The sequence below is a fragment of the Somniosus microcephalus genome, chromosome 23 (assembly GCF_052327205.1).
Source record: "Somniosus microcephalus isolate GS21.2 chromosome 23, FLI_Smic_1.0, whole genome shotgun sequence".
NCBI lineage: Eukaryota > Metazoa > Chordata > Chondrichthyes > Squaliformes > Somniosidae > Somniosus > Somniosus microcephalus.
The window spans coordinates 27,454,366-27,480,511 of NC_141009.1; the positions used below are offsets into that span (position 1 = coordinate 27,454,366).

Below are 26,146 nucleotides of genomic sequence, written 5' to 3' on the forward strand. Positions count from 1 at the left end.
AACATCTGGTACTCCTGATATCTGTGCAGGATTTCAGGAAACTAGCCTTTCCAAAACCCTTACCCTTTAGTAACAGGGACAGTTCCCTTTGCAGTTCATGAATTGAGGCTTGCAATTGGATAAATCTAGATTAATCAATCAGAAATAATCAATCCTTGGACTGGCTGTTACTGAAGTGAAAGATCTTTGTTCATCTACAAAAGGGTGTTAAAGAAATGTGCTTAGTCTTTCAATTTCTGTTTTATACTATTGTGTTGTTTTATAATATTGTGTCTTAGCTCTTTTACTGAGATAAACCTACAGACAAAATGATCCCCAGCAGCAGAAACCGTTTGGAGCCTGTGCTTCTATTTTCTTTTTTGCAAAGTCAATGCAAAATGTTCTTTTAAGTTTATTTTTTCCATTATTATTCCCCCCCCCCCCCATCTTTATGTGCTCTCAAGTCATGCACTATTTTGTTGTGTCTCCCTTTGCTGCTTGGTAACTGGTTACCAGGAGATGCTTTTGAATGGCTCTGGTTACACAGGAATAGGAATACAGTTCTGGAAAAGACTGCAGTCCAGCTGGCCGGTTCCAAACACTAATACCTTTCCATCACCTACTCTCTCCAATATCTCGCCAATTCTCCCTTGTTTTTTTTTACCACACTATCTGTCTCCACTGCCTCCCTGGGTAGTCATATAAAAGCCGAGAAATTGGAGATCGCTAAAAACTTGCCGGTGCCACCACAGGCCAGAGTTAACGGCTGCCGAAATTGATGGCGCTGGCAGGACCGGTAAATTGGCACTGGTTGCTAATTAACATTAGCCCAGCGCTAAACTTGCCATGCAAGGCCATTTTCGTGGCTTTAATCCCGGCAGGAGGCCCAATGTAACGTGGCCGTAGTGTCATTGCAGCAAGAACCAGCCTTCTCTGAAAGCAAGGCTGTCAATTCAGAAAGCAATTCGGTCCCTTAAAGGGGAACTGCCTTCTAAAATGAAAATAATAAATAGCATTTAAAAATAGGCAGTTTTTAGCCCTTACAGCTCAACTGCCTTCTGAAACAAAATTAACTCTAAAAAGAATTCCCAAATGGGAGTCTTCAGCTCTTAAAGCTGAATTGCCTTCTGCACCTAAAAAAAAAGAAGGGGAAAAGTGCTTCAGTACTAACATAAATGGCTCAGCAAGCCAGGGAAGGGGCACCCAGGGTCTCGCACGCAGCACTCCAGCTTTGTGCACGGGGTCAACAATGCAAGAGAGGTCCTCTGCCCAAAGGGACCAGGAGGCCTTCCAGAAAGAAGGATGTGGGACCAGATCACCGAGGCCATCACTGCCAGCAGTGTTGCCCCCATGACCTGGCTCCAGTGCCCAAAGAAGCATCATGATATCAAACCAGTGGTCAAAATCAGTGAAGGTATCTTCAAAAGCCATCTCCTACCAACTGCACCACTAGCCTCACACACTGCTCAATGCACGACTACCCTCCCCCCCCAATCACTGACCTACCAACAATCTGTACTAAACACGAGGCACACCTCCCATTCCTAGCTTCATCTCACCCCCTTGGAGGAGATGGTGCTGGCCATTTTTGGCAGGGGCATAGCTGAGCAGGGCTGAAAGGATACAAGATGCTGGTATCCTCATACGTTATCTTCCTTCTCGCATGTACCTCTTGCTTTCCCACCCTCCCCTCACCACAACTCCACCTTCATGCCTTCACATTTCACACCCCCAAGAAATGCAGCCTGCCCAGCCAGTGGTTGACCAAGAAGAGGGAGAGGAGAATGAAGAAGAAGAAACACCATCACTCGATTTCACAGTCCCAGCCACCAGCTCTTCAAGGTCGACCTGCAAGGCCATTTGAAGTGCCACCCAGTGAAAGTCAGCAGCCTTCCACCAGCCATGCTGCAGCCACTGGGGTCATACTGTGTAACATCAGTAGGATAGGCAAAGGCACATACAAGACAGTCACTTAGGGAATGCATAACGGTGATGGGTTGATTTCTTGATGTCATATTGGATGGATAGATGTATAAAGTTGGATCGGAAAATTTGCTTTGTTTTGGCTTTTATTTCAGCATTGTGGCCAAGAGGATGCTGTGATGGTCAGTAGCAGTGCCAATATTTCCCTAACAACATTTAACATTGAATTCACTTATGTCTTTGTCACAATTCAGAGATGCAGTTCCAGCCCTCCTGCCACTAGTGGTGCTGTAGCCCTCTATCTCCCTGCTGCTGAGTCTGTGCTACACATATGGAAAACTTGTCTTAATTTGTTCCAACTCGGTATGTCCTGCTTTACAAATTGCTTGTCAGTTTAAGAATTAAACCTTAAATTGTTTTTTAATGGTTCATTTCCTTTCCTAAGCCCTACTAATTTCCAATTTTATCCAACCCCCCATTGCCCCCCAGACTTTGAAAGGTACTCTGTGTTGTGTCCGTCAGTAGTAAGACACAAGACTGCAGGAGAACGGTACAACAGGTATTTACTCAACGTGGCTCACTTGGAACTGAACTATACAGATTATTACTCAGTGCTATATACAGGTGTGGTCACTGCCGGTACTACAGTATACATGAGCTGTAAAAAGTAGTTCCCCCCTTAAAGGTATATACATTACAATTCCTCCCCTTTTAGATTAACAGTACCATTACACTCATTTAACAATTAAATATCAAACTAATTACAATTAACACTTTTAACATACAACGTTAGCTGAAAATAGTCCATTTATATATTCAGTCTTTGGGGAGGCTTCCTGATCCTTTCTGGATAGCGCCTTTCCCGAGTGTCTCGCTCTTGGTGCGGAGGCGATTCTGGCACCCTGTTGTCGGTTGGGTCATCAGCTTCCGATGCTACTGTTTCTGGGGTAGATGTGACCTGTACGTCGGGTTCCTCACCAGGTACGTATGGGCGAGGCATGGGGTTGACTTGTTCCTGTGACTCTAGGATCTGGTCAGCATGGCGTCTCACGATGTTCTCCCCAACGTCCACTGTGTACATTAGTGGGCCCTGCCGTGTGCATATCGTTCCTGGCTGCCATTTTTCTGTTCGGTAGTCGTGGGCCAAGACTGGTTGCCCTACATTGAAGCTCCTTGTTGGCTTTTCATGGATGTGCTGGAACTGCTTACTCTCAACATCTCTTCGTACGTTTGGTCTGAGCAAATCCAGGCGAGATCTTAACCTTCGGTTAAAGAACATCATGGCCGGGGCCTGGTTGGTGACTGCATGTGTCGCATTCCGGTAGGCGAACAGGAAATTGTCCACCTTATGCTGCAGCGGAATGTTGTCATTGTACATAGCCTTTATTGCCTTCTTAAAGGTTTGTACGAACCTCTCAGCCAATCCATTTGTGGCTGGGTGATACGGGGTGGATGTGTAATGCCTTACCCCATTCTTCTTCATAAATCTCCGGAACTCTTCGGACACAAACTGTGGTCCGTTATCGGAGCAAATCTGTTCTGGCAAGCCGTTCCTGGCAAAAATGGTCCGTAGGACTGTATTAGTTTTCTCCGTGGTGGTGGAGGACATTTTGATGACCTCAGGCCATTTCGAGTGCGCATCCACGGCTATTAGAAACATTGAGTCCATGAATGGACCAGCAAAATCAATATGCACCCGTTGCCATGGAAATGAGGGCCACTCCCATGGGTGTAGAGGGGCATGTGGTGGTGCATTTTGGACTTTCTGGCATCCTGAGCAGCTCTTGGTCAGGTCCTCGATTTGTTTATCGATTCCCGGCCACCACACATAAGCCCTGGCAAGGCTTTTCATTTTTACCCCTCCCAGATGACCCTCATGAAGCTCATTGAGCACTCTATCCCTTAACTTGGGTGGAATTACCACTCGGAATCCACACATCAAGGTCCCCCGGCACACTGACAGCTGTTCTCTTCTTGTCGAGAATGCTGGAACAGTGAGTCGCCATGTGCTGGCCATCCCTTCACCGTCAAATCATATACCCGAGACAGTGTCGGGTCATTTCGGGTCTCCTTTTCTATACGAGCGTTAGTTACCGGTAGGTATTCAACTATAGTCGAATGAAATATTTTGACAGGATCCACTGCTGGTGCTTCCTCCGCAGTAGGCAGTGGCAGGCGTGATAGCCCATCAGCATTTCCATGCTGTTTCGTGCCCTTATATTCAATCTCATAGTGGTGCGCCCCTAATAAGAGTGACCATCTTTGCAGTCGTTGCGCAGTCATCACCGGAACGCCCTTCTTCGGATTAAAAATGGAGACAAGAGGCTGGTGGTCAGTCAGCAAGGTGAATTTCTGCCCATGCAGATAGTGATTGAACTTTTTCACTCCCCACACTAGGCTGAGGGCCTCCCTGTCAATCTGGGCGTAGTTACGCTCGGCTGAGGTTAGTGATCGTGTCGCAAAGGCGATTGGCCTCTCTGAGCCGTCTGAGAATTTGTGCGACAGCACAGCTCCAATGCCGTAGGGTGACGCATCACACGCCAACCGAATTGGTAGTACTGGGTTGAAATGGGCCAATACCTCTTTCGATGTGATTAGTGTTTTGCTCTTCTGGAAAGTTCGTTTACATTCGTCATTCCACTTCCATGGCACTCCAGTTTGCAGTAGGGTGTTCAGTGGGTGTAGTATTGTAGACAAATTTGGCAAGAACTTATGGTAGTAGTTTACCAGCCCGAGGAACGACCTCAGTTGTGACATGTTTTCCGGTGCTGGAGCCTTGACTACTGCCTCAATCTTTTCTGGGGACTTATGTAACCCCTCTTTATCGATAACGTGGCCACAATACGAGATCTGTTTTTTTTTTAAACTCGCATTTGGGGCGGTTAGCTCGGAGCCCATATTCCTTCAGTCTAGTGAGCACCTGCTCCAGGTTGGCGAGGTGATCACTGTCATTTTCACCCGTGACCAGGATGTCGTCCAAATAATGCTGGGTCCCTTGCAGGACTTGTTCCATTGCCCTTTGCCAAATAGCCGGAGCTGATGCTACCCCGAATACCAGCCGGTTGTATTGGTAGAGACCTTTATGGGTGTTGATTGTGAGGTATTTTTTTGATGCTTCTTCTACCTCCATTTGCAGATACGCCTGGGCCAGATCAATCTTAGTGAAGCATTTCCCTCCAGATAGCGAGGCGAAAATATCTTCAATCCGCGGAAGTGGATATTGCACGGTGTGAAGGACTGGGTTCACTGTTACCTTAAAGTCCCCACAGATGCGAACCTTCCTTGGTTCCCCAGGCGTGCTGCTCAATGACTTTTTCATCACAGGGACGATGGGTGTAGCCCACTCGCTCCAGTCTACCTTGAACAGTACTCCTGAACGTTCCAAACTCTCCAGCTCTGCTTCGACGGCTGGGCGGATCGCATAAGGTACCAGTCTGGCCTTAAAAAATGTTGGGCTTGCGTTTTCTTCCATTTTAATTGTTGCTATCATGCCTTTTAGTGTTCCGAGTCCTTGCTGGAACACTTCTTGCGCGTCGGTTAGGATCTTTGACAGTCACCCAGGTGTGACGTCGTCATCCTTTTTGGCAGCCACAGTCAGTGCTTGTATGGAATGCCAATCTAGCTGTATTTTCCGGATCCATTCACGTCCCAGTAATGGTGGTCCTCCATCTTGCAATACATACAGTTCTAGTTTTGGTGTTTCCTTAATAACAACAGAAAATGCTGGAAAAACTCAGCAGGTCAGGCAACATCCGTGGAGAGAAATTTGAGTTGGCGTTTCGGGTCGAACCCTTCTTCAAAACTGGAAAGAAAAGAAACTAGATCGAAGGCAGGGCTGCGATCGGACAAAAGAATAAAAGAAACAAAAGAAGTAAAAGAGATTAGAAGCTAGACGAGATGGTAATAGGCTGAGATTAGGTGTAAAGTGTACTGGCAGGGCAAGAGATAGCTGCCAGGTGTGAGAGAGAAACAAAAGGAAAGGGGGGGGGGGGGTGAAAGGAGTGGAAAAATGACAAGAAAAAATGAAATAGGGGCCGAGCTTATGATCTGAAATTGTTGACCTTGATATTGAGTCCGGAAGGCTGCAGAGTGCCTAATCGGAAGATGAGGTGCTGTTCCTCGAGTTTACGTTGAGCTTCCGTGGAACAATACAAGATGCCAAGGACGGTGAGGTCCGAGTGGGAATGGAGCGGTGAATTAAAATGACAGGCGACCGGAAGCTCGGGGTCACCCTTATGGACTGAACGGAGGTGTTCCGCAAAGCGTTCACCCAATCTGCGTTTGGTCTCCCCAATGTAGAGGAGACCGCATCGTGAGCAGCGAATGCAGTATACTAGATTGCGAGAAGTACAAGTAAATCGCTGTTTCACCTGGAAGGGGTGTTTGGGGCCCTGGACAGTGGGAAGGGGGGAGGTATAGGGGCAGGTGTTACATCTCCTCCGCTTGCACGGGAAGGTGCCAGGCGAAGGGGAAGGGCTGTTTGGGGTGATAGAGGAGTGGACTAGGGTGTCTTGGAGGGAGCGGTCCCTGCAGAATGCTGAAAGGGGAGGGGAGGGGAAGATACGTTTGGTGGTGGGATCACTTTGGAGGTAGCGGAAATGCCGGAGGATGATCTGTTGAATGTGGAGGCTGGTGGGGTGAAAGGTGAGGACAAGGGGAACCCTATCGTGGTTCCGGGAGGGAGGGGCAGGGGTGAGGGCAGAAGTGCAGGAGATAGAACTGACACGGTCGAGGGCAGTGTCAACCACGGTAGAGGGGAATCCTCGGTTGCGGAAAAAGGAAGACATGTCTGAAGCACTGGTGTGGAAGGTGGCATCGTCGGAGCAGATACGGCGGAGACGGAGAAACTGGGAGAATGGAATAGAGTCCTTACAGGAAGCGGGGTGGGAGGAAGTGTAGTCCAGGTAGCTGTGGGAGTCAGTGGGCTTGTAGTGAATATTGGTCGATAACCTATCCCCAGAGATGGAGACGGAGAAGTCGAGGAAGGGAAGGGAAGAGTCAGAGATGGACCATGTGAAGGTGAGGGAAGGGTAGAAATTGGAGGCAAAGTGAATGAAATTGTCAAGTTCGGGGCGAGAGCAGGAAACGGCACCGATACAGTCATCAATGTATCGGAAAAAGAGGTGAGGGAGGGGACCCGAGTAGGACTGGAACAAAGATTGTTCCACATAGCCCACGAAAAGGCTATATATAATAATGTTATATATAACGGTCACCCTTATTTTTCCTTTGGGGTAGACTTTTTGCCCCGTGTACGTCTTCAAAATAATTTTTGTGTCTCTCAAGGGTATGTGTGAGAATAGCCGCTCGTAGTCCCGTTGGTATATGACTGTTAGGGCTGATCCTGTGTCCAATTCCATTTTTACCTGGACTCCTGCTATCTTGAGAGTGACCCAAATGATTCGGTGATCCTCCGTTTTGATCACATTATGTAGTTTCAGACAACTCAGCTCCCTGCTTTCGGAGTCGGTATCACTCTTTTCTTCGTCTGAACTATTCTCCGTCACCTTATGTACCTTGTACTTTTCTTTTGGAGATTTCTTATTGCTGGTTTTCTTTCCCGACCTGCAGACTCGTGCTATGTGTCCTACTTTTCCACACTGTCTGCACACTTTGTCTTTGAACCAGCAATCATTGTGGTTGTGTGTTGTTCTGCTGCAGCGATAGCACTTCTCTGTTCTGTATGACATTTCGTTTGTGCCATATTCTTGCGGTCTCTGTTGTATCTCTGCAGCGCCCCATGCTGCTGCTTCATATGATACCGCAATGCTGAAAGCCTTGTCCAGCGTAAGGTCCTTTTCAGATAAAAGCCGTTTCTGGGTTCCTTCACTTTGAAGCCCACACACAAACTTGTCCCTTAAGGTATCTGTCAGTCCCATTCCAAACTGGCAGTGTTTCAATAGTTTGCGCAGTTCTGTTAAATATTCAGCATTGCTTTCATCCTTATGCTGGTTCCGTTTGTGAAACTTGAATCTTTCTGCTATCAGCAGCGGTGTGGGGTTTAAATGTTCCTGTAGTATCGCCACTATGTCTCCAAAACTCTCTTCCACTGGCTTCGCTGGGGTTACTAGATTTCGTAATAAGCCATACATCTTTGCACCCATTAAATTTAACAATACCGGCGCTTTCTTGTCATCTGACACCTCATTTGCCTTGCAGTATACCTCTATTCGTTCGACATATGTAGTCCAATCTTCGACTTCATTGTCAAATGCGGTGATACTGCCACTCTTCGGCATTTTGGGTGTGGTTTAAAATGGCGTCTCCCGCGCTTTCCTTCCTCCCCCGCTGCTGCCAACGCCGCTCTCGGCGGTCCTTGTGGTAATGGCGGCGCCCTGTAGGTTTCGCGCGCTTCTCCTGCGCTGCTGCCAACGCCGCTCTCGGCGGTCCTCGTGGCAATGGCGGTGCCTCGCGGGTTTCTGCCCGTCTCTCTCCCTCTCCTCGATGCTGCTCAGCCCCTGAACACCGGCTGCGCCCTGTGCGCTCTGCCCTCTCTCTCTCTCTCCCGTCAACACTGCTCAGCCCTTTGCTATGCCGCTCGGTCGGGCTCTAGCCCGCCGCTGGCCGGGAAGGGTCTGCGCACTACCTGTTGCCAGCCCGTTTCGCTGGACCACCGCGACTGGTAAGCCAAGCCTGGCTCTCAACAGCCTCCCCTGCAATTCTCGAGTCTCTGCTGGATGACTGGGTGGTTGCCCATGGTCGACGCCCGTGTCTCTGGCCTTGACCTCCAATCTACTGGTCTCCAGGAACGAATCCCTGGGAGGCGATGCAGAGTTGCAGGTAGGATCGAATTTGCCTCGTCGCCAATGTTGTGTCCGTCAGTAGTAAGACACAAGACTGCAGGAGAACGGTACAACAGGTGTTTACTCAACGTGGCTCACTCTGGAACTGAACTGTACAGATTACTACTCAGTGCTATATACAGGTGTGGTCACTGCCGGTACTACAGTATACATGAGCTGTAAAAAGTAGTTCCCCCCTTAAAAGGTATATACATTACACTCTGCAGGCTCGGTTAAAGAATCAGTGTTAATGACTTCCCGTGCTATGGATATTTACGTGTAGAGTTAGTTGATCTCTGCAAGAGTAGGGGCTGTTCCAATTGGCTTTAGCAGCCATAGGGGAACATTGGTTGGGATTCCAGTTTCTGATTGCAAACCAGCACCCCCTGTTGGAGGTACATGTCTGTGAACAGGATCGGGCTTGACTGTGATGGCCTCCAGGATCAAATAGTCTGCCAACAGTCATCATCACGGTGTGTGCATGCATAATGGCCACGTGGGTGAGGTACCAAAGGGTACCCGGCTCCTGGGTCCTGGAACCATATCCCAGCAAGGAGTCAATGCCCGGTGGGGAGGCAGAATAATTGAAGAGAAAGTTGGCAAGGAAGAAATATTAAACAAAGGATTTAGCCCTAATTTATTTTTCAGTATCTTAGCAAAGCCAGTATTTTACAGTGTCTCTTGCAAAGTCAAAGGGTGTCTTTTGGGCTGCATAAGCACACGGGACCTGAGAAAACCCATTCACAGTTTTATTTATATTTTCAGAGAGACAGTCCAGTCTTTCAGCCTTAATGACTATGGTAAATAAATTAAAGCAAATAAGCTTGCAGGCAAAGCCTATATTTTCTCAAATTTATTGACTAGGAAAATATATTATTGACAAGGATAATACATTCTGACTCTATGTCTCTTGGTGTGGTTTATCAAGGCTGTCAACAGGGTATTTGTTTTCCGAGATAAACTCTGTTAAGTGGGTGCATGACATACACTGATTTAGATTTGGGCTGAGATGAGCATTTCCTCTCAGTGAGTACATTGTTACGGCAGGTTAAAGGTTACTGAACTGTGCTTGTAGGCTGTATTTTAAGACTGGTAAGGTAGTCAGTAGGTGTCAGTGGTCATGACTAGGCAATGAAAATTGCTGGAGTTAGAAATGTTTTCAGTGAGAGGTCATTGCAAAGCTCATTTTTGCCATTTTTTCCCACTCCAAATCTTGCATTTGAATAGACTAGTTTGTTTTTTGTCTGGGAAGGTTGCATTTAATTTATTGGGTAACATAGCTTGTCCAAATTAATAGATTTTCAAACAGAAAAGTATAGGAATGTCATTGCCATGTGTTCAAATTTATATTTTGGTATATGCAGTGATATTTCTGCTGTAGCTCAGTTCCTTTTAGTTTTCATATTTTTCCCTAAATTAATTATTAAAATATAATGAGATAAAGAGAAAAACCATGAATGCTACAAATCTGGAGTAAAAACAGAAATGTACACAATCACACAAGTTTTTGTCTCTAAGATGCTGACTGGTTTACTATGCACTTCCAACACTTTCCCTTTTTATTAAAATAAAATTTGCCGTTGGAACTATTAGCAGATGAATGTTTAAGGCCTTCATATGAAATTTCTCTGCTACTTTATTAGAGGCGTTAACCTGTTTATTTTAAATATGCTAAGGGCTCCATTGAATTACCAGAGTAGAAAGCCATACATACATGTTCAGGATTCATCCTCTAATATAGCCAACAGTGATTTCTAACCGATAATATTCATAACAGTATCACAAACCAGTAAGAAACTCCAGCCTAGAAATTATTCTGGGTCCGTTTTCAGTGCTGAGCGACCAGACCAGCACGTGCCCAAACCAAGAGGCCCGAGGAAATTAGTCCTCGGGCCTCACCAAAATACTCAATGTGAGCCGCCGGCACTGGTCGCACCTCCACGGGCACCAAAACATTCCCGCTCCTCCTGGCACCACAGGAAGGGATTTTAAAAATAAAACCATTACTTACCTTTCATTGGCGGCCGAGGTGGCCCGCTGAAGACTCCTGAGTGGTGCAGGCCCGACAACCTGCCCCGCTCATCGCCAACAAATTTTAGAAAGGGGTCCTTTAACAGGCATTAGTTAGGACCCTAATTTACATATTTAATGGGCCTAGCGCCTGTTTTAGGCGTCCGCCTGGGATACCCAGAAAAAGTGCCTCACAATTTTAGCCGTGGGACCAATACCTGCGCAGATGAGACGCAGGCCATCCCACTGCTAAATGAGTATGCTTTGGGTCTATTTTATGCCTGAAAAATGGACGCAATGCATAAGAGTTTCTACCCCTGCAATTTTTTGTTAGTAAACCACTTTCTTCCTTTCAGCTGATGGCTATGAATTAAGGTTCATTTTATAAATGAGCACTCCTGACGGGGAGCCTCACCTGTCGGAACCACATATCAGAAATTGTAGGTGTATTCTCCATGATTTTTCATCCATGGATATTCCTTTGATGTTCCTCTTGTAATCAGAACAGATCATAGTTTACAAGTTATGGCCTGACCGGACGATGGTGGCCTCAGACTTATATTCTACTAATACTGTACTATGGCTTATACTATCACTCTCGGGTCTTTTCAATCTCTTTCTACCAGCTAATTCAACACTACTCATTAGTAAGCAAGTGCAAGGAGCTCATGGACTTCTTTGAGAATTTGAGACCATTTGTTCAACTGCCTCCATTGCTTCCCACCTGCCCTAGCCCTGAACCCATATTCACTCCAGCATCTCCCCCATACCCCCTCTGAACTCATGGGGCAGGATTTTCACTGAGCTGTGGAGGCGAGATTGGAGGCGTGTGGGGGGTTAAAATCTTGAAATCGGGGGGCATGAACCCATTCCGCCCCAACCCGCCTCCATGCCAGTTTCAAAGGAGGCGGGTACCCGACTCGCGCTGGGACCCGCCTCCCTGAGGCTGGAAGGGGATTAGTGCCAATTAACTGCCTGTGAATAGGTAGTTAACAGGCGGTTTTTAGCCTAATCCCTATTTTCATCGGTGAAGTGTGGGATTCCTGACGGCTCCAAACCACGCCAAGTTAGCGAGGCGGGCCGTCGGGCTGAAGGGCTTGGAGGGGTCGAGATGTCCGGTGTTCAGGTGAGTGATGGGTGCATGAGTGCAGAGGTAAGTGTGTTTAAAGTGTTTAAAGAAGTTTTACTTAGCTTTACAGCCTTCCTTCCTTCAGGTCTCGGGAGTCCCTCATCTCGCCGGCACAGAAAGCAGAATGGCCGCGATCTGTCAAAAATTGCAGCATTCAGCTTTCTGTTCCAAGGAGATCTCTAAATCATCCTGAGAGGAAGGAATTAACTTAGAGTACAGATTGTCAGTGTTTGACAGCTTCAAACAGCTGTCAAACACTGATATTTCATCTGTCAAAAGGTCTTGGCAGATGAAATGTCAATCTGTGACATCACCTGTTGCCGGGTGGCCCTTAATTGGCCTGCTGAGCCCGTTGGGCAGGCTCAACAAAGTCAATCAAGTCAAAATCGCGTGGGTTGGCTACAACTCAATGGAGATGGGACTACAACCCCGAAAGTTGTAGTCCCGCCTCCTACCCGCCGCCTCAATGAAAATCCAGCCCATGTTGTATAGCAGACCCACCTTCTACTTGGTTCCCTCCTCTTCTTAAAATGCGAGGGTATACATATCGGGAAAGGATGAACAGGCTGGGTCTCTTTTCTCTTGAAAAAAGGCTGAGGGGCGACCTAATAGAGGTCTTTAAAATTATGAAAGGTTTTGATAGAGCGGATACAGAGAGAATGTTTCCACTTGTGGGGAAGAGCAAAACTAGAGGCCATCAATATAAGATAGTCACCAAGAAACCCAATAGGGAATTCAGAAGGAACTTCTTTACCCAAAGAGTGGTGAGAATGTGGAACTCGCTACCACAGGGAGTGGTTGAAGTGAAAAGTATAGATGCATTTAAGGAGAGGCTCGACAAGCACATGAGGGAGAAGGGAATAGAGGTATATGCTGATAGATTTAGATGAGGAAAGACAGGAGGAGGCTTGAGTGGAGCATAAACGCTGGCATGGACATGTTGGGCCGAATGGCCTGTTTCTGTGTCCCTTGTTAACATCATCTGCAGACATGGGGTCACTATCCACATGTATGCTGATGACAGCCATCTCTATCTCTCCACTACCTTTCTTGACCCCTCCACTGCCTCTGATTTGTCAGATTGTTTGCCTGACATCCAGTCTTGATTGAGCTGTAATTTCTTTCAGTTAAATATTGGGAAGACCAAAACCATGGTTTTCAGCCCTGCCACAAACTCGATATTCTTGCCCCTGATTCTATCCCCCTGGTCAGGCTGAACCTGACTGTTTGTAACCTTGCCATCCTATTCAACCTTGAGCTGAGCTTTCAACCCCATATCCTCTCCGTCAGAAAGACTGGCTACTCCCATCTCTGTAACATTGCCAACATCAATCTCTGTAATGTTGCCCACCTCTGCCCCTACCTCAACCCTTCTGCTGCTGAATCCCTCGTCCATGCCTTTGTCACCTCCAAACTCGACTCATCCAATGCTGTTCTGACCTGCCTCCATCCGTAAACTACAACTCATCCAAAACTCTGCTGCATGTATTCTATCCCGCATCGTCCCACTCACCCATTGACGTAAGAAAACTACTAAGCGCTTGGTTTGAGTATAAAACTAGTTACATCACTAGTTCCTGGTTACAAAAACGTCCTGAGCAAGCTGGGTCCACGCCCGAGTATTTATACTTTCCTTGGACGGCGCCACCAGCTGGCCGCCCAGTGTTATCTCATGAGTCATTTCTACATGAATGGTAAGATTCATGACGCCCATCACCCCTGTTTTTGTTGGCCTACATTGGCTCATGATCCCCCCAGCACGTCAAATTTAAAATTCTCATTCTCATGTTTAAGTCACTTCAGTCTTTGCCCTTCCCTATCTCTATAACCTCTTATAGCCCGTCATCCGCCCCCCGAACCCTCTGGCTCTGAGCTTATGTATCCTGCCCCTGTCCCTTCAGTCATCATTGGTGGCTGTGCCTTTGTTGCCTAAGTCCTTCACACTGGCATTCCTTCCCTACACTCCTCCGCCTCTCCGCCTCCCTCTCCTCCTTTAAGACCCTTGTTAAAACCCACCAGTTTGAACAAGCTTTCAGCCACCCCTCCTTGTATCTCATTCTTTGGCTCAACGTTCATTTTTGATTACGCATCTGGTTAGCACTTTGAGACATTTTTCTACTTTAAAGGTGTTATATAAATGCAAATGATTGTTCTTCTTGTAAGCATATCCCCTATTTTAGCTTCCAATGTGCTGTGGCTGTGCCTTCTGTTGCCAAGGCCCTAAGCTCTGGAATTCCCTGCCGAAACCTGTCCGCCTCTCCACCTCTCTTTCCTCCTTTAAGACGCTCTTTAAAACCTACCTCTTTGACCAAGCTTTTGGTCATCTGTCCTAATTTCTCCTTATGTGGCTCGGTGTCAAATTTTTTGTCTTATAATACTCCTGTGAAGCGCCTTGGGATGATTTACTACGATAAAGGCGCTATATAAATACAAATTGTTGTTGTTTGTTGCTGTTCTTGCATTTATATCTGTATTAAATTTCAACTACTATAATTCTGCCCACTTGCAATTTTCTTCCACATTCTTCTGTAGCTACTTGGCTACTTAATTAGTCTTGACTGCCCTTGCCCCCAGTCTGGTTATCATTTATGAATTTGATCAATTTTGTATTGTATTTCTGAATCTAGGTCATCAGAAATAGAGGAGCCCCAGCACTCATCCCCGGGGCACTCTGCTTAACGTGTCTTCCAACCTGGCGTCACTCCCCTACTGAGGACCTATTGAGAATTGGATGATATTCATAAATGATGAGATTTTTTTCAAATGCCAAACACTACGGCCGCGATATTATTAATGGAGGCAGGTTGTTTTTACTTTTGAAAAGCATTGTTTGGCAAAGTGATTCCATTACATTTTGTGCACATTTTCCCAAACGCTGGGCATTGTCTTGACTGGTGCTGGTAACCACAGCGTTTACAATTAAAAATTCCATCCTCCGATTGCTTTGCATTTCTGTTCTGCCCATGTTTCTTCCCCTTGTAGGACACAGCACCGACAGCAGCACCATCACTTACTACAGTCGCATTATTATTAATTTCACTGAAAGTCTTTGCGTGCTGTTGAGCTAGCTCACTGGCATGGCATATTTTCACAGCTTTCTCCAATGTTAGTTCAGTTTCTCTCAACAAATGTTCCCTGACCTTTTTATCATGAATACCAAACACAATCTGGTCACGAATCATGGATGATTTCAGTTCAGAGAAATTACATGTCTGTGCTTTCAGTTTCAGATCAGTCACAAAGCTATCAAAAGTCTCATTTTGCTGCTGTGTCTGTGAACGAAACACGTACCTCTCATAGGTCTCGTTCTTTTTGGGAGAACAATGTGTATCAAACTTCTTTAGCACATCATCCATTTTTTCTCTGTCCTCCTCTTGATTAAATACCTCTATCGCCTGCGGGCCTGCAACTGTGAGCAGCAACGCTATTTTCCTTGCGTCTGGCTTCGTACCGAACCCGATGGCGGCAATGTAGAGTTCGAATTGTTGTTTGAAAGTCCGCCAATTGCAGTCGACATTCCCCGTGAGTTTCAAACCCTCCAGTGGCTTCAAATTCTCCATGTCGCGTTTCACAATATTCAGCAGATATTACCAATCCTGGTACCATGTTATGTTCATAAATAAATAGATGTTTTCATTATGAACAGCTAGCTTGAGCTAGTCATTTATTCAGCCATGTGGACTAGTGTACAGGCATCCATCTTGACTACTGCCTTGTGGGTAGCCCACTACTAAACATACAGCTCCACCTAGTGTACCATTCTAGAATGACATGTTACTGATCATTACAGTTTCCGGCTTCCAGTCCCGCTCCCAGCTGCTTCCGCTCCACAGACGTGATTTTGCCTTGATTGACCTTGTTAAGCCTGCCCTGTGGGCTTGCCAGCCAATTAACAGGAAGCGGATCAGATGACGTCATTTGATGACGCGTCATCTGCTGGTTTCCTTAAAGGAACAATGCACAATTTTATTTTGACAGTTGATTTCTCAGTGTTTGACAGCATTGAGGTGCTGAAAACACTGACAATCACTGCACAAAGATGACCTCTTGCACCCAGACTCTCCAATGACTCCCTCCATAGGCTGGAATAGATGGCAGCTGCAGGTGAGGTGACAGAAGCGATCTGTCACTGGTGAGAGAGGTTCTCCCAATGAAGTGGCACTGGACATGGATTTAAAAACTTGTAAGCTAAAGAAATCTGTAAATGTATTAAAAATGCAGTAACCAACATTTTCTTTCCTCTGAGACTAACCATGTGCAACATTGGATCCTTCACACCACTTCTGCAGCTGTCATCATTCCACAAACATTACAGCAGACTCACAACACGCCACACTTACCTGGTGCGGTATCCAGATGTCAGGAAACCCAAGCCAGAAGCGGCAAAATCCAAAAATAAGCTGACAACTACTGGCAAGTACCTGTTAATAGGCAAGTAATTGCATTTAATCCGCTTCCCACCGCTAGGTGTCGGGTCCATTTGCAAATTGTGGACCCGACACTTGGGAAAGCTGTTTGGAGGCAGGTTGATGGCTGGATCGGAACCCGCCGTCAATCAAAACGAATTTAACCTCTGACCCGCCTCCAAACCTGCCCTCTGAGCGCTGGCAAAATCGCGGCCTACAAGTATGTTATAGCCTTGAACATACTGCCAAGCATCTGCTATTCTCTGTCTTTAACCAGGGAAACCCTCTGAATTGATACATCTCCTATCATTTCGGGCACTTCCACAAAAATATTGTCACTAGCGGTACAATATGTACTTTTTTCTGATTCAAACTGAACAAAATATTCAAAGCTTATACAGTATGCATATATTCAAAATTAATTTCACAACTAGCGTGGTAATAAAAAACCTAAAGCCCTGGAGCCTCCTCCACCCCATATGCAATAACCTCCTTTAAAGGATCCCAACATGAAATTTTATATTTCCGTATGGCATATGTTCTGTTATTTCTCTCCAACCGCCCCCTGCCATTTTTTTAGACAGATAAACTATTTGCTGTACTTTGGAACATGGCTATAATACAATTGTAAACATCAGTTTTAGTGTTGGGTCAATAACACTTTGCAGCACATGAGCCAGTTACAAGCAACTTTTATAACTGTCACAGTATTATCCTCTGTGATAATACTGTGACAGTGCAATAAATCTCTTAAAATGAGGACACGAGGAAACTTAAGCATAGGAAAAGGCTATCTGTCCCAGCAAGACTGCTTCATTTTAGTTGAATACAACTGCACCTTCCTGCAAATATGAATTATACAGAGATGCTTTCTGCACAAATAATCTTATCAAGGTCATTGTTCAAAATAACTATGCCTTGGTCACCTTCAGGCTTGACTTTCTAGCATCTTGCTGGCTGGCCTCCTGACTTCAACACTGTATAAACACCAACTGAACCAGAAATCCACTGCTCACATACTACAGGAAACTTTCTGGTATCCGGCACGGACGGGACCGACGTGTTGCCGGTTCATCAACAATTCCGGATAACCGAACGCTATAGTAAAAGATACGGAGCTCAGAGCTCCGTATAAAGCAACAAACTCAACAGCTTCAAAACAATCGGCACAAATTGCAAGCATCTCTGTAGCTTAGCAACAGCTTCAGCTACACCCTTGCACAGCAACAAATGGAGTAAAAAAAGTAACTAAAAGTAAAAAAAGTTACCTGAACCGACTCCTGAATTTTGCCGGTGGATAGAGCGTTCCGGTTATTTAGGGGCCGGTTAATCGAAAGTTTCCTGTATCCAATACTAAGTCCTTCTCAGCTAATACCGGAGTCCTTGCTGCTTCCCACTGGTTCCCTATCCCCCAACACATTGATTTCAAAATCCTCATTCTCATTTACAAACCCTTCTCTGGCTTCGCTCCAACCTACCTTTGCAACCTTCTCCAACCCAATGTTTCAGCTCACAACCTCTGCCCTTCTGAGGCTCGAATGCTCTGTGTTTCACCCCATGAACCTCCACCCTGCCATCAGTGGAAAAGCCTTTAGCCATTATGGCCCCGCATTCTGCTATTCCCTTCCTAAACCCTCCACCTTGCTGAATCTCCCACATCTTCAAAAACTTCTTCCAAACCTATTTTCAGTCACATCTTTGGTCACGTCCCCTAACCTCTCCCAACTCCAGCTTGGTATCCAATCCATCCCCTTTGTGAAGTGCTTTAGGATGTTTCATTGTGTTAAAGGTGTAAGTGTAGGTTGTTATTGCTCTACCATTAATACCTATTGTTTGATTTGACTAATGCTGTGGTAAAGTACTGCATATGTATATAGATTCAAAATAACGTACTGGTCTCTCAGTTTATATTAGCTACGGCAAACATATTGCAAACATTATGCATTTTCAACATAACCTTATTTGGCTTTATAGTACAAGATGCAAATATCAGTTCCTAAATTAATCTGCTAATTATTTAAATATGAATTCACACCTACTGCCAATCTACACAGCTTTTCAAAGTTCAGAGTGAGTTGTGCACTGTAATTTTATAATGGGAAACCCTTTCAGCACTCATCATAGGGGAGTATGCAAAAACTGAAACTAGTTTGAAGTCATGGATCTGAGCTGAAGATAAACGATTGACCATTTAAACAAGTGAAATCAGCAAGTCCTTCCCTATACAGCCTTTCTTTTCATTTCGTGACGAAAAAATATTCCATTCATTCCCTCTCTGCTAGACTTGGTTAATTATTTCTTTTGTATTATCTGTTAAAAAAAAACCTTATCTGCCATTCTGTCAGTTTGTAACTAGGATTTCTTATCATCATCCGTGAGGTCACCTGACCAGAAGAGCCAATCAAATATCTAGACTAGACCCTTATTCCGCTGATTAGTCCCCATCATGATCTGGCCTGTGTAGTTTACGGCAGCACTGACACACATCCTGATCAGAGTTCAGTAGCAAGCATACCATCTTAGTTTTCCAACTCTTTTGATTTTTTTTAAATTGGAAGATCATTTTAACTAGGCCAGAGGTAAAGCTGTTTGGTGCGGATTCTCTTAAAGGAGTAATGTCTGGCAGTCCTTCTTTGGTAGCTCCCTGCAATTCCATCAAAGAAACTGCTCCAGATACATGTAAGTATTTTCAAACATTTGTAAAGATTTGATCTGTTACATATAAGACTTGCAACACTAGAGAGTTCTGGTTAAATAAACAAGTTCATAGTACTGCACTATGAGATTATAAAATCGTGTTTCAGTAGAATACCATCTTTGAATTACAGAGTATTTTATGTTCAAGTATGTCAAAGTTTATTGAAAGTGTAATTGAGGTTTGGAATAATAGATGAGTCTAGGACGGTGATGAACACATAGAGATTATTCATTTCTTAGCAATACTCATAATAATTATATTTTATACAGATACTCCAGAAATATGGCCAGTCTAATTGTAAACAAAAGTAAATAAAACTAAAGTCAATGATTTACTTTAATCTTACCTGGCAAGATGAATAATGGCAAAATGTAAGATATGTTGTTTCTGAATGTGAACATTAAAAAGAAATGGATCAAGAAAATGATCACTAATGGAAAGATTGAAAGAACCAGCCATGTTTCTGGGAGCGCACATTATGTTGTCAAAAAGTTAGGCTGGAGAACTGTGGCACATAACTTGTAATAGACTCACAACTTCATACAGTTCAAAGAATCTCATTTATTAGCACTGCTTTTACGAAGTAGAATTGAAGTTGTCACTATTTTACAGTTTAGTTTGACTGATGCTGTGGGACAATGGTACATGAGATCTTTGCTTTACATGTGTTTAAAAGTGCTCAGAAAACAGGTTTATTTATTATTTTTCATCTGTGTCAAATTTTAAGCTGCATCTAAACCTTAGTGCAGTCTTCATACAAATAGAGTTATTGTTAATATGCAGAAATTGACAACGCAAAGGATGTTTTAACAGGATTTTGGGCAGACATTTTAAATACATTTTTAAACAACTGCAACTTTTTAGAATGCTCAGGCACTCTGTATTAATAAGCAAATGGTACATGTTTGCCACTTGCTTGTTCTGATAACAAGGAAAATTACATTGCGATAGCAGTAGCAAAAATGAATCAATAGAAAACACATTATATTCTGGGGAAAAAAAGGTTTAACAGTGTACATTGTTAGAGAACTACATGTACTGCACCGGGAAATAACATACTTTAAACAATGTTGTCATAAAAGTGCAATGATATTGTTTAATAAGCATTTTGTTACATATAAACTTCAAAAGAATACTTAAAAATTGTAGAAAATTATAAATAGGTAAGCAGGTAATCAAATACTTTTAATTTACTGGAGATATTCAAGTAACAACTAAAAAGGGCAGAGTACAAGTGACCACCTTTTGTTTTACGTGAGCTCAGAAACAGATTAAATTGATCCTGTATTATCGTCAAATTATTTCATTGCGGAGCTCCCAGGAGTTTGTACTTGTGGAACTTTTGAGTCTATCAGAAACCTTTTTGCATTTGCTTCAAAGAAACCCTTTGCAACTTTGATTTGTGACATTCTGTCATTTGTCATACACTACCAGATAAACCAGGATTCACATGGCAAGAAAATTGTTTAAAATACATTATTGTCTTCACATATAGTTTTTTATTTGCTTACAAAGATTTCTTAAAGTAGAAATGTTTGCTGTAGTTTCATGAAGCCTCAAAAATCCAAATGTGTATTTACATTTGATATAAAGTAATTTCTTAAAGTAAATCACTAAGAAAATTACAACATTGCAAATTCTAACTCCCAAAGATATCATTTAGATTGAATTTTTTGGGGGGAAGGGGGGTTATTTGCTGTGTGTGTTCAACATGGTTATTTACATGACACATCATACATCGTAATTTGTAGTTGGGAATAATAACATTATTATGGATCAAAATGCATTTCCTTAATGTGAGCTCCAATATATTTGTGATTCACAACTAATCAGTAGAAGAGGGCAAATTTTATGTAATAAAATGCCTCACATTTGATGAAATAATTATAACCAAACTTTACATCTTTAAATACATATGTTCATTGCTGGAAAAAAAAGTCAGCATTTAATTATTCATTAAATTATAAATATTTTGAAAATATAGTTTCATTAATTTATCTCTAAGAAATGATTATAAAATGTTTATATGCGTATTCGTGCTTATTTAGAATATAATTTTGTGATATACCGATATAGGGAGGAGTGAACAGCATCTGTCTAACATATTAGAAAATTCACAGAGGATTACTGTTGTCAGAAGTGTATTAAAAGTATTAGCAGTAATCAATTGTGCAATGAAATTGTGTTCAGAGACTGGGTCTATGCAAAGTTTCTTGCATCTATATTGTGACCTTTGTTTAAAAAATGATTTCCAATATATTCAACAAATTATAACAGTCAATTTTTAAATGAATTTGGAAAGGTAACTGCATAGAACTTTCTGACAAGGCTTTAGTGTTCTCTCAGGAATGCAATTTAACTAATTTATGTTTGAATCACCATTGAGCCACACTGAAATGAAAACACTGCAGTTAATATATTGAAACAACTGACAGTTGATTAGCGTTTCAGCATTCAATGGGATGAAAGATTTTAGTGTCCCAGCTACACGTACATCAGTGTCCCTTATTTATCCTGTTTATAAAATAACTTCAAATTACATCAGTATAGGATTTTTTAATAGTTACATTTCATGAACAGTTACATTTCATGAGATTAGTAAGTTAATAGCCTTATGGTAGGCTTTTAAAATGTATACAGGTTCTAATTATAATTTTGATGTTACTTAATACAATATAATAACTACATTTTCCTACTCAGACCTGTGCACAGACTGGTTATGTAATGCATGTTGACCATGATTTTCCCTTTTTAAAAGATGTATTGTATGAAGAGCTTTGTGCTTTAACTGAAATACGACCATTTTTATTTACATTACCTTTTTCTATATATAGGCGAGCTTGAAATGTGAAATAGTCCCTGTTTACATATGTAGCCATATGTGATGATATCTTTGAAAGTTACCCTCTGTTACCAAGATGTATTAAGTGATGATTTTATGAAAAGATTTAACTGAAATTAGAAATTATTAGCAAACATTCTGATAAACCCGCTTCATCTGTTAGAAACTGTATAGCTTAGATTTGTTTTAAGGAAATTTGAAAACATTCTGTGCTAAGCTGCCCCTTCTCTAATACTGCATCCATACTCATTTCTGATCATGTGTATATTATTTTAAAAAAGGGTTTGAAATTTACCTTGGTGAAGATTATGTCAAATACAATGCTGATTTTGGCTCTTCTCAGTTCTTTTGAAAATAGCTAAAATAAATAGTAATAGTTAACATTTTTGTAAAAGATACTGCATTAGGGATGAGAACAACAACAGCTGTTGGAATGTTGCAATTTTCATGTTTCTGTGCTGGTGAGCTAACTCAAGGCCTGTAGATCTTGAAGACAGAGATGGGAGACAAAGAAAGACAGAAAAAAAAGAGGCCACTGGTACAGAACCAGGAGTGAAACAAAAACAGCATCCAGACACTTCAGGAATAAAGCCAAAAGATAGAGCAGGACAAAGCTCAGGAGATTATGGAGTCAGCAAAATAGAAAAATGTAAATAAAGACAATAGATGATTGAAAGAGAGTCAGAAATAAAGAGGAAGAAAATTAAGAGAAGGAAATACAAGTCATGGAAAGAATTGGTAAAGAATAAAAAGGGCATAGTAAGACAACAAAAGAGAATTCAAAATAGAAAGAAAAATATAAGTGATGTTTAAATAAAGTGTAAGCAAAGGGAGAAACGAGTGAATGTCAGAAAGAAAAAGAATTGATGAGGAGAAAGGAGCAAAACAAAAAAAGAGAGGGAGAGGAAACAAAAAAATTACATTAAATACTATCATCACAGAAAGGAAGACCTGGATTTGATAGCCACAGCCCTTGTTAAGGGCAGGACAGACCAGATTATTAAATATTTTAAGAATTTTAAAAGAATGTTTGCTTTACTCACTCCCCCTCTTATTAATCATAAGGCTATTTACACAGTACTTAATGAACAGTAGATAACTAACTTGAATTACAGTCCTGTTGACTTTATAATTTAAACTTTGGCAATTTTCATGAACTGTCATTGGAAGTTAGAAATCTGTGAAACTCCTTTCCAAAGAACTGCATTTATTAGGTATCTAGAAAAAATACCAAACACAATTGAAAGTATAAAATAGACATTATAATTTTACATTTAAATTGTAATGTCTACTGAGTGACAAATCTTGGGAATTAGCAGCACATTTCAGGATCAGTGATATTCTTTTATCAATATCAAAAGGCATTATTAGTACCATGTTGTAAATGTCATTACAAATCAATGGCAATGTCAGAAACAGGATTCAGAGGTTAAACAGGCCACAAAAAAATTAGCAGTTTTTCCTTAAGAAAACACTAGGGAAAAGAAGCAATTTTAAAACCTAATTTAAAAGTTCATATATGTTATCATCTGAATAATTAATTTAGAAACCAGCCTTGTTACTTATATCCATTGTTATCTATCAGCCCACGAACCTTACTTCAGTATGAAATTACTCCTACTTGCTTTTTATTTCCAGATTATTTTTGAATTCAGATGTCCAAAATAATCTGGAAATTTTAAAAAACTGGTATCGGTAAAAGTGACCATGAAGCTGTCAGATTGTCAAAAAAATCCATCTGGGTCACTAATGTCCTTTAGGGAAGGAAGCCTTCCGTCCTTACTTGGTCTGGCCGATTGTGTGATTCTAGTCCCACACCAATCTAGTTGACTCTTAACTGTCCTGTAAAGTGGCCTAGCAAGCCACTCACTTGTATCAATCTGGTCAAGAAGGCAGCCCATCACCACCTCTGTGGGGCAACTCGGGACGGGCAATAAATGCCGGCCTTGCCAGTGACGCTCACACCCCAAGAATGTATAAAACAAACACAACCCCTAGTGTGATTTTTGTTTTGTGTTGAGTGTGGGCCACTGTGGAGTGAAATGCATGTGTACTTAATCGTTGCAGAAAGTGTTAGGAACAATGACAGGAGAATAATGTCACAATGATCACCTGACTGCAAGGTACGAGACGTCAAGAAACAATGATCTTTTCAGGCCACCTTTTTTCGTTTCTCTTCGGGGGATTGACAAGGTAGATGCTGAGAGGTTGTTTCCCCTGGCTGGAGAGTCTAGAACTAGGGGGCATAGTCTCAGGATAAGTGGTCGGCCACTTAAGACTGAGATGAAGAGGAATTTGGCGGAGGCAGACACAATCGTGGCTTTCAAAAGGGAATTGGATAAGAACCTGAAGGAAAAAAAATGGCAGGGCTAAGGGGAAAGGGTGGGGGAGTGGAACTGGCTGAAGTGCTCTTGCAGAGAGCCGGCACAGGCTCGACGGGCCGAATGGCCCACTTCTGTGCTGTGACCATTCTATGATTCTAATTTCTTCACACAGAGGGTTGTGAATCTTTGGAATTCTCTGCCCCAAAGGGCTGTGGATGCTGAGTCTTTGCGCATATTCAAGACTGAGAGAGATTTTGGGACTATGGGGCTCGGGCAGGAAAGTGGAGCTGAGATCGAAGATCAGCCATGATCTTATTGAATGGCGGAGCAGGCGCGAGGGGCCATATGGCCTACTCTTAATGCTCTTATGTGCTATTAAACACCGGGAAACTGAGGCCACTGGGTTCAAAGGAATTAAGAAAGCAACCTGCGGCCCACAGCTGGATCTCCAGCCCATTGACAGCCATGAGATAACCCGCAGTTGGAAAGTGCAATGCTCAATCAGGCCCAGCTGGCAGACCGCGCGCTGGCTCCGCTCCACGCTGATTGGTCCTGAGGTGTATCAGTGCGACCCTTACCGCGCGCGGCCCCAGAGCAGCTCGGCTCCTGATTGCCTCATTCGGCTGCCAATCAAGGCCGCCGCCGGCCAATCGGGTGCCAGGGCTTGGCGAGGGCCAGCCCCCCCTACCTGTGGAGCGCGCGGGAGCCCAGCCCGGCCAGGTTGTACCGCGGATGTCCATTGAGCCTGGCCCCGAAATCAGCGCATGGTTTTACTCTCAATCACATTCATTCAGCACTGGGGAGGAGGAAGTGGTTTGTAGCCAGCCTAGAGGTTGTGGTATTCCCGAGTCCCAATGCTGCTCGGTGTTAGCGATCAGGTTGCGGAACATTTTAGGGGGAAGTTAGATCAAAGCGCGAACCTTCCTTTTAAGTTGCTGTCAAAACACGCGTGTCTTTTTAAAGTGCAGAATTAGCTCCGAACAGCAGGCACCAAACCACTCCCCCGGAAATGTTTTAGCTTCTCACTAGAGGCGTGAAGTTACTGTAGGGTACTGGGGTAGCAATGTTAGTGCGTCCTTCTGAAATAGCATAATATCATCTAAGATTAATATATTCTCTTGTGCAAAATGACCCCAAGTAGCCGACAGGTTTTCCTTATTTCCCTGTAAAAATCCAACTGAGGTTTACCGTGAATTCTGTCTTCAAACGGTGACTCTTACTTCAGAATGGACAGTTCTCCCACGTTTCATTCTTTGGAATGATCATGATACTGTTTAAAATGCAATCATTTAACCGATAGCTGATGTCAGTGCAGTGATACAGATGCCTCGCTGTGGTGACTTGCTGTTGCACGGAACATTTTTTTTTGCCAGGTTGTGAATCGACGCGATTCTCGTCTGAGATGCCATTAGGCTGTTTAATGTATTGAGAACAGAAAATTGTACATAAACTAAGATGGTTAGTGAAATGTTCTATACGGATTCATCCACTTAGTGTAGCTGATCTTGGATTATTAAAATCGTTCCTTGAATTCAGACAGATCTTTATCCACGGCCAAATGCATATGCTCAGTGCTGACTCCGGGAAGCACAGCCTCAGTGTTATGTGTGGATTTCTGAACTGATCCCTGTGACAGAGGACAGGTGTCTGTAACTGGACATTATATAAGCTTTATTTATCTGATGAAATGCCTTGGACAGAACGAGTTCGCGCGCGCAACCAGTAGGAAATTGACGAATTAAACTCTGGTAATATCCTTTTCGAAAAATATGTGTGACATGTCTGTACAATGACCTGGGATTCGCTCAGGATATTTACTAAGTTTCACATGACTCTGGATAGAGCTGTCCCGCAACTGCGAAGTACAGAGGAGGACTTTGAGTTAATTAAATGCCGTCAGATTCAATTAGAAACATGCTTCTGTCCAGCTCCTGATCTTTATTATTATTGATTATTTTACCAGTGGTAATAAGGAATGTTTCTATTCAGTGGTCTGTGCAACTGAACAGTTTGCCTTTTAGTGTCACGTCGACTTATTTTACTTTAGTTTTCT

The 26,146-nt window shown here is 43.2% G+C and overlaps 1 protein-coding gene across 1 annotated transcript in view; it reads left to right on the top strand.

The window, feature by feature from the left end:
* The first annotated feature begins 18,700 nt into the window (after positions 1–18,700).
* LOC147101759 (nuclear receptor subfamily 5 group A member 2-like) overlaps positions 18,701–26,146 on the top strand; it is a 109,719-nt gene continuing 102,273 nt past the window's right edge. The window contains exon 1 of the mRNA XM_085965663.1: positions 18,701–18,908. Within this exon, the coding sequence (XP_085821789.1) occupies positions 18,845–18,908 (64 nt within the window). The 5' untranslated portion in view covers positions 18,701–18,844. The remainder of the gene's footprint in view (positions 18,909–26,146) is intronic.